General features: G+C 45.5%; 3 protein-coding genes across 3 annotated transcripts in view; all 3 read left to right on the forward strand.

Moving 5' to 3' along the window:
• Positions 1–1,289: 1,289 nt before the first annotated feature.
• Positions 1,290–2,426, forward strand: LOC101779795 (probable transcription factor At1g61730). Its single transcript, XM_004974933.3, has one exon. The coding sequence runs from the start codon at positions 1,439–1,441 to the stop codon at positions 2,210–2,212; it is 774 nt and encodes a 257-aa protein (XP_004974990.1). The 5' UTR covers positions 1,290–1,438; the 3' UTR covers positions 2,213–2,426.
• Positions 2,427–3,061: 635 nt separating this feature from the next.
• LOC101765621 (glyoxylate/hydroxypyruvate reductase HPR3) lies at positions 3,062–7,107 on the forward strand. Its single transcript, XM_004977638.2, has 3 exons — positions 3,062–3,726; positions 4,932–6,332; positions 6,525–7,107. The coding sequence occupies exons 2-3, from the start codon at positions 5,856–5,858 to the stop codon at positions 7,044–7,046; spliced, it is 999 nt and encodes a 332-aa protein (XP_004977695.1). The 5' UTR covers positions 3,062–3,726; positions 4,932–5,855; the 3' UTR covers positions 7,047–7,107.
• A 411-nt stretch (positions 7,108–7,518) lies between these two features.
• LOC101766034 (monosaccharide-sensing protein 2-like) overlaps positions 7,519–8,204 on the forward strand; it is an 8,562-nt gene continuing 7,876 nt past the window's right edge. Inside the window, exons 1-2 of the mRNA XM_004977639.1 lie at positions 7,519–7,712; positions 7,817–8,201. Of these exons, the coding sequence (XP_004977696.1) occupies positions 7,519–7,712; positions 7,817–8,201 (579 nt within the window). The remainder of the gene's footprint in view (positions 7,713–7,816; positions 8,202–8,204) is intronic.

An 8,204-nucleotide genomic window follows, 5' to 3' on the forward strand; every position in this document is an offset into this window, starting at 1 on the left:
ATTGTCACGTATATATTCAATTTTTTACATTAAATTGTACCATATACATCATTGGTCCTAATACTTTAAGGAGGAACTTTTTTCCATTTCACATGGGACCCACAGGCCATTCTATCCACCTCCTGCTTCCTTTCTCCAACTAGGCGGTGAGCCTCCCAAATCATCACTCAGTCCATGCTCAAATCCACCATTAGCTTAAGTTCTGTTTGGATACAAGGCTAAAATTAGTTCTATGTGATTCAAACAGGGCTAAAAATATTGGGTAGTTTTTAGTCGCATCTTAGCCGATCTTTAGTCCATTAACCCTTCAAACATAACTAATTTAGGCTAAAAGGAGCTAGCACCTACCAAAAGTCACTTTTACTCATGTTGGAGGGAAGGAGATGGGAAGAAAAAGGAAAGAAATAATAGGGGTAAAATAAACATGCCTTACTATTCTAGTTAATTTGTAGCCCATGTATCCAATTTTCTGACTAAACTTTAGTTTTAACCCATCCAAACAGAATTTTAATTATTCTTGTGAGACCTTCTTCTTCGTCACCATATTCGTCTTCTTACGAACCTGTAAAAAATCCTTGCACTGCTAAATCGTTAGTGATTTATCGTGTCATGCTGCCAGCCAGCCTCAAAGCCGCTATTAAGCATGCCACGAAGTCCATCCCAAGCCTATATATTTTCAACCGAATCGGTTACTACCAATCACGCCTATGAGCTACTCGACGCCTATCTCTACTACAAGGTGGCCGCTTTGGCTGATGCTCAGTTTGGGCCTGCTCGTGGCGCATGCTTACGCAACTCACCTTCCCGCACCACTCGCTTAGGTAGTGGTCCTCCACGTGGATCCCTCTCGGTCCGCAACCTAGGTTTGAGATGCGGCTAATTTGAGGGAGAGAGAGAGAGAGAGAGAGGAGGAGGAGGAGGAGGAGGAAGTGTGGGTTTCGGGGATTAAACCAAGGGACCAACTGGAGGTGCATAGGCGGAAAGCTAAATGGATGAACAATCGACAAAATATGGATCCATCCTATCGAGTTATTGTTAAGTTACTGATAGAATCCGAATTAAAAGAAACAATATCAGTCAAATACGGTTAAGGTGAATAATTTCAATGGCATGCGAGTTATCAGTATAATTTCTATTAATATTGTGGAAATGTTCTTTAAAACATTTCTTATATGATCCAAGCCAGAAGAAAACCTAGCAAGCCATTGGATTTCCAACGCTTTGGATCTTTTGCGATTATGTATTCTAAGTACTTCCTCCACTAAAATATCACGACCTTTTGCCTTGTAATTATTTTTATAACTTTATTAGTAGTACTTACCAGTACAATTTGTTGGTGTAGGTTTTATATGAAAAAATTGCAATATTTTTTATACTTCCAGAACATCCGGCACGACTGCCGCAAATCCCCTAGAATTCTCGCCTCGATCCTCCGACGATGAACAGGCCCCCGCACTCTTCGCGCACCGCTGACCTCGTCTCCCCGGCCGCGGATGCCGCAGTGGAGGAGGCGCCCATGGCGGCGTCCAAGCCGGCGGCCGGCGTCCGCAAGAAGCCGTCGGTCGCGTTCGTCCGGGTGTGGTCGGAGGCGGACGAGGTCCGCATCCTCGAGGGCCTCGCCGCGTACGCCGCCGACCACGGCGCGCCGCCGGCCCGGTCCCAGCTCCACGCCGCCCTCGAGGGCCGCAGCCTGGACAAGGCCGAGTTCACCGTCACGGAGATCTACGAGAAGGTGCGGCGACTCCGGACCAAGTACTGCAACCTGCGCGACGCCGGGGGTCCGCCCGTGCCAGAAGGCGGCGAGGATGGCGGCGATGAGGTGCGCAAGTACGAGCTCTCGAAGGCGATTTGGGGCGACCAGCCGGCCAATGTCGCCAAGAAAGGAGGCAGCACCAGCGCCGCCGCCGTTGCGGTGCTGCCCAAAGCAGGCGGCGCCATCCCACGCGTGCGCAGGGGGTTGGAGGAGCTGCAGGGCCTGTTCCCCTGCCTTGCAGCGGAAGTTGAGAAGGTCACGAACGACGAGATGCTGGCACCAGTGCTGAAGAGGGCGTTTGAGTTTATCGATGACCAAAAAGCAGGTGAATTGGATGACAAGGTGAAGAAGCAGATGGTTAAGGAGGCGCAGGTGACCATGAGCGGAGCCACCCTGAGGGACGAGGTGCTTAAAATGCTTATCAGATCCATGGAGATTGACATGGCTTCAGTGGTGTAAGTATGATGGGTGAGTATCTTTTGTGGGAAATGAACTCACTAGGACCGGAATTATGGTTGGCAAGTAGTTTATCCAGACTCTAGTTGGATGATGACGATCCCGTTTTGGTATCATCAACCTTTTGGTATTTACTGGTAACATGCTTATCAGATACATGGATTGACTGAGGCTTCAATGGTAAAAATATATTATGGTTGGGTAACTTTTGGCGAAATTAACTCCCTACGAATTATGGTGGTATCATCAACCTTTTGGTACCAGTGTTTCCTTGATGTGTATTGATGTCAACGGGCAAACACCAGCATGGCTTATGTCGTCAAACATGCTGCTTTAAATATTTGGCTGAAGCTTCTAACTAGTGACTACTCCAGTAAATTTATCGTTTCCCCAATCATAGCCAGAATACCTTTTTTTTTTCTTTTGAGCAGATAAACTAAGGTTCCAATGCATGTGGGGGGTCAACTTCACTCCTATTTCCCCTTAATGCATAGGCAACACACCAGTGTGTGGCCCTGTTAAGTTCTGTCACTGACAGTTGGTAAGGTTAGTACCACTACCAACAATCAAAAGTTCAGACAGAAACAAGAACTTGCTACAGTTTACTGGGTTCATGGCTCTCTGTGTCACAACCAGATCCACCTTATTATGAGCTTTTGGAATTCATCCAACACTGATCATGAATTCTTGCTTATAAGATTTGGTAAATACTTAATTTCCAGTGTATGTTTTCTTGTTTCATCTGCACGTTGCCTGAGACTGCGTCAAATCCTGATTATTGGGCACATGTGAGGATTAGACAGCAGCCTCAAGTCTGAGTTGTTTTGTCATCATGTGAAGGGACCACACACCACCAGTCTCTCTCTCATCTTTTTTACTCCTAGTTTCCTAATCCTGCCACTTGCTTTCAACTCGGCTTTTCTCCCTTTCATTTCTAAATCACCACAAGGCTGCTGTACAAATCTCCTAATCTCTCCTTGGATTTTTGTTGCTGGATATTCCCTTCCCATCTCACCCAAGCCATCAAGGATTTGGGGGTTCACTGATGGGCTGGGCATGGGGCTGCCAAATCAATGATGCACCAAATCTCAACAGGGATGATGGAGCAGTGCCCAGATCTGGTGGGAGTACCCGAAAGCATGCACTGGTCGATGCCACATGTGATGCCATGTGTACTCCGTGGATGTTCAGATCAGTTGCCAACAAATCAATTTTAGGTGGGGAAAGCCTTCACCTTTGTCATTTCGAGCTCTTCCTCTCTCATTGTCCTTGTTCGCCCCCCCTCTCGCTGCTTCAATTTTGCTCACCCCATGTTCCTAAGCTTGTTGATGTGCTGATCTGGTTGTTCTAGTGTAGGAAAAAAAAAATGGGAGTTGCCTGCCTTTCTCTGCTCAATAGAGGAAGTTAGGTGATTTTCGTGGTGGATTTTTTTTCAATGACAGAAGGAAATGTGGATTTTGATAGATTCTCAAAGAGCCAGAGGTGTTGTTCACTTGTCGGTGAGAGGTTATGTTGAGGTGCGATGTGTTTCGATACAATAATCTGTCTAGTTTTTCTGAAGAGTCACAATCGTGCTCTAGATTTCAACATTCAGGAAGACGGAGCCTTAGAAATTTCTTCAGAAGTTAGTATTAGCATAGTTATGCACTATTGTTACTTTTTAAATCAGCTTGTAGACTTCACAAAAATATCGGTACTCAGCTGGAAATCTAGTTATCCATGCATGCTAACTGGAAATTGCTACTCTGATATCACACTTATTTTCTCCAGGAGAAAAAATAAGCAACATGAAAAAAAGCAAAATAGAGAAGATATATGACATAGCCATGTGGATTTACTATTGTTCTCCAAAGACTACAATAATTTTTGGGGATACATCTTTTTTAGTTCAATGTATCTTACCATTTCCTTTCTGAAACTCCTAAAGGAAAAATAGGTGCACCCTGTGATCAAAATATTACTCCCACATCTGTTCAGCTGGCTATCCTTTCGTAATAGTAGATTAAGCCCCTTTTTGAAAAGTGATTGGCTTGACATCCAATTGAGCATAAGGTGAAGAAAGTGATTTGTTTTGATGCTCATTATTGATATGTTTGGACTGTAGCTACTATTGTTGTTCAAAGTAAATTGGGAGAAGATTTTTGCTTTGTACCTAGAGTGAAGTAGCTTTGCTAGCCAATCGAGCAAATCTATGTGTGTGTTACTTGATCAGCCCGAACTTAATCAGTAAAGGCCACATACAATGTTCTGTTGTAGTCATCACTGACAGGAGGACTCTGTACATCGATAAAGATCAAGTTTGAATGCACATATAATGGACAACCCAGTGAAAGTGAGGCATAGGATGGTCTGTTATGCAAAATTACCGTTTTCAATTAGGCAAAGTACTGTTCCTAACTAGGCAAGTCTATGTTTCTGTTAAGGAAACTTCCCTATGTTTCTGTTAAGGAAAATACTGCTTTTCTGATTAGGAATGACCTAATATTCCTTTTAGGTTAAACTACTATTTTCAATCAGGCAATGTAATAATCAGTTAGGCAAATCAATTTTTTTTCTAATTATCCATAGCCTGCTGCTTCAGTTAGGCAGCTCAACTATCTAGAGAAGGAAAAACAAATCATAAACTAGCACTCTTTAACTTTTTGCTACATGTGTATCAGAATATAGAAGAATCTGTAGCACATGAAATTATTTTATTATAACTTTTTTTTTATCATTCCAGTTCATCAAGTGATCAATTAAAAAAATGTTCACAACTGCATATATGCCGGAGGATTGAATATTCCTGTACAGAGAGTGGGGTGTTCTGGTACAAAGACTAGCAAAAATAGAGTGCAGAATTATACAGTATTTATTCATGCACAAAGACAGCAGTGATTAACTGAGTATACATGTTTATCCTTCCTGTTGTATTGTACTCTTAATTTCACGATTAACCATGCACCTGTCCGGCACCACAAAATGTAGATCTCTGTTATTGTGGAAGCATTTCGGAAGGATTGATCCTTCCCTTTGTTCATCTGTTGTGCATAGTTACTTTAGGTGCAAGTCTGACGACAGTTTTGCTCTTTTGGCATAAGAGCAAAGAGTATCCTCGTGTTCATGTGTGATGTAAAATTGTGGAAAGAGAATACTGCAGTCTGAATTTCTGGGTCTATATATTTGGTCTTGCTGATTTATCTAATCTCTGTGAAGAGAATACTCCGGTTTCTTATATCAAATCCTGTTCATACAAAAAGCAGGTCGGAGAAGGAACCCATCACTGTTTTCATGTTTTGATCGAGGTGTTGCATGCGTGGATAAAAACAAAGGGAGAAATGGTACACCTTGTGGGTTCATCACTCTCAAGGTTGCATTTGGGCTAGGTGAACCGTTAGTGGGCTGTCCCTGTGGGCCACTCGTTTTTATGCTTAACGGGCCGCCAATACACAAGAGTTTAAACCAGAGTGAAAGGGCAAACGGAAAAAAGAAATGGCCAACTTGCCCACTCAAAATGATGCTAAAGCGGCAAATTCGAGATGCAGCAGCGAATTGGTCCCAAACTAATCAATTAATTTTGTTTCCCGCGGCAAGTCTGACATTTCCTATAGTTTAGCCGATCGAGGGCTTAGGCTCCTCGACGCACTCTCACTCAGCTCAACTAGCTATGGCTCCGGCCGCCGCCACCGCCGCAAAGTGGTCCGGCAAGCCCCCGGCTCTGCCTTCCCTGCTCCTCATCCGCCGCGTGGACGCGTCCTTCGCCGCCGCGCTGCGCCAGCGCTTCCGCATCCTCGACTTCTTCGCGTCGGGCGAGCCCCTCCCGGCCTTCCTCGCCGCCGCCGAGGCCCCTCGCGCCGCGGTCGTCATGGGGGGCGGCGTCGTCCGCGTGGACGCCGCGTTCCTCGACGCCGCTCCCTCCCTCCGCTGCGTCTTCAGCACGGCCGCGGGCGTCGACTTCATCGACCTCGGCGAGTGCGCGCGCCGCGGCGTCGCCGTTGCCAACTCCGGCAGGGTCTACTCCACGGACGTCGCTGACCACGCCGTTGGCATGCTCATCGACGTGCTACGGCGCGTCACGGCGGCGGAGCGGTTCGTCCGCCGCGGACTCTGGCCTCTGCAACGCGACTACCCACTCGGATCCAAGGTCCTGCTCTTTAATTTGTTTCCTCTGCCTCTTACCATTAGTATAAATTTCTCCAGGCAGAATGCTAGTTTTTTTATTTACAATAGCAGAATGCTAGTTACTCGATGCAAGCATCAAACTTTAACCTTGTCGATTCCATATTTTCCCCCATTGATACCTCAACAGTAACAATTTTTAGCTTGGCATTATCAGCTAGGTGGCAAGCGTATTGGCATCATCGGCTTGGGGAACATTGGTTCACTGATCGCAAAGAGGCTCGAAGCTTTTGGCTGTGTCATCTACTACAATTCCAGAAAGCCAAAGGATTCAGTCTCTTACAGATACTTCCCTAGTGTTCATGATCTTGCAGTGGAATCAGATGTGCTTGTCGTTGCGTGCGCGCTGAACAAGGATACGAGGCACATTGTGAACATGGACGTTCTGGACGCCCTGGGGAAGGATGGGATCATCATAAACATTGGTCGCGGAGCAAACATCGACGAGGCCGAAATGGTCAGGGCACTGAAGGAGGGCAGGATTGCAGGAGCTGGTCTTGATGTCTTTGAGAATGAACCCGAGGTGCCAGCTGAGCTCCTGTCCATGGACAATGTGGTACTGACGCATCATGTTGCTGTTTCGACATCGGAGTCCAGGGGAGACCTGCGTGACCATACCATTGCCAACCTTGAAGCCTTCTTTTCTGGTAAGCCATTGCTTACGCCGGTGCTTCCCTAGTAAACCATTTTACTGATAAAAGTGTACGATTTTGCACTCAAAAATGGATATTTTGCAATACCACTCTGACATTTTGAATAGTGGCATGTCCCAGACTCTAAAAGCTTCTTGCCTTGCTTGAATTTGTCCCTTGCAAATGCATATGCCCCCCTAAAGAAGGCTTACCAAGTTACCAATGTCCCTTGCCAATGGCTCACGGAAGTTTGTGATCGGAAATTATGGGCAGTTGATCTATCTGTTTATGGTTGGATGAGCCATTGTGCTATATGCAAAATTTGCTTGGGCATTGGTGCTCTAGGAACAAGCTCGGTGATCGATATGCCTTGTTTAGCATGTTCTGTAAAGATGTGATGAACTATGAGGAGCTACCAAAGTTGGCTAGCATTTTCTGAAGATGTGATAAACTAGATGCACGTTGTGTTCTGATAAGAGCATAGACTCAGAGGGGAATTCGAGACGTTCCACGTCAGCTATGCAGTTTGCTGGCATCAGTGGTGTTCTCTACTACACTCCTCAAATTCTTGAGCAAGCAGGTGTTGGTGTTCTTCTTTCTAACATTGGCCTTAGCTCATCTTTGGCATCTATTCTTATCAGCGCCTTGACAACCTTATTGATGCTTCCGAGCATTGGCATTGCCATGAGGTTCATGGATATGTCTGGAAGGAGGTTAGACATTGTGTTTGATATACTATTGCTTATTATGCGTAAATACATTTTTGGTAGAAGTAAGTAACGAGGGTAATAATTCTTTTGTCTTGTTTCTCGTTCAGGTTTCTTCTCCTTGCGACAATCCCTATCCTAATAGTTGCACTAGTCGTCTTGGTCATGGTCAACATTGTGGACGTGGGAACCACAGTGCATGCTGCACTCTCCACGATCAGCCTCATACTCTATTTCTGTTTCTTCGTCATGGGGTTTGGGCCTATTCCCAACATTCTTTGTGCAGAGATCTTCCCCACCACTGTTCGTGGAATTTGCATAGCCATCTGCGCCTTTACCTCCTGGATCGGTGACATCATTGTGACATACACTCTCCCCGTGATGCTAAACTCCATCGGGCTCGCCGGTGTCTTCGGGATATATGCTGTTTTTTGTATCATAGCTCTTGTATTTGTATACATGAAGGTGCCGGAGACAAAAGGCATGCCCCTCGAGGTC

Source organism: Setaria italica, chromosome VII, assembly GCF_000263155.2.
Source record: "Setaria italica strain Yugu1 chromosome VII, Setaria_italica_v2.0, whole genome shotgun sequence".
In the NCBI taxonomy this organism is placed as follows: Eukaryota; Viridiplantae; Streptophyta; class Magnoliopsida; order Poales; family Poaceae; genus Setaria; species Setaria italica.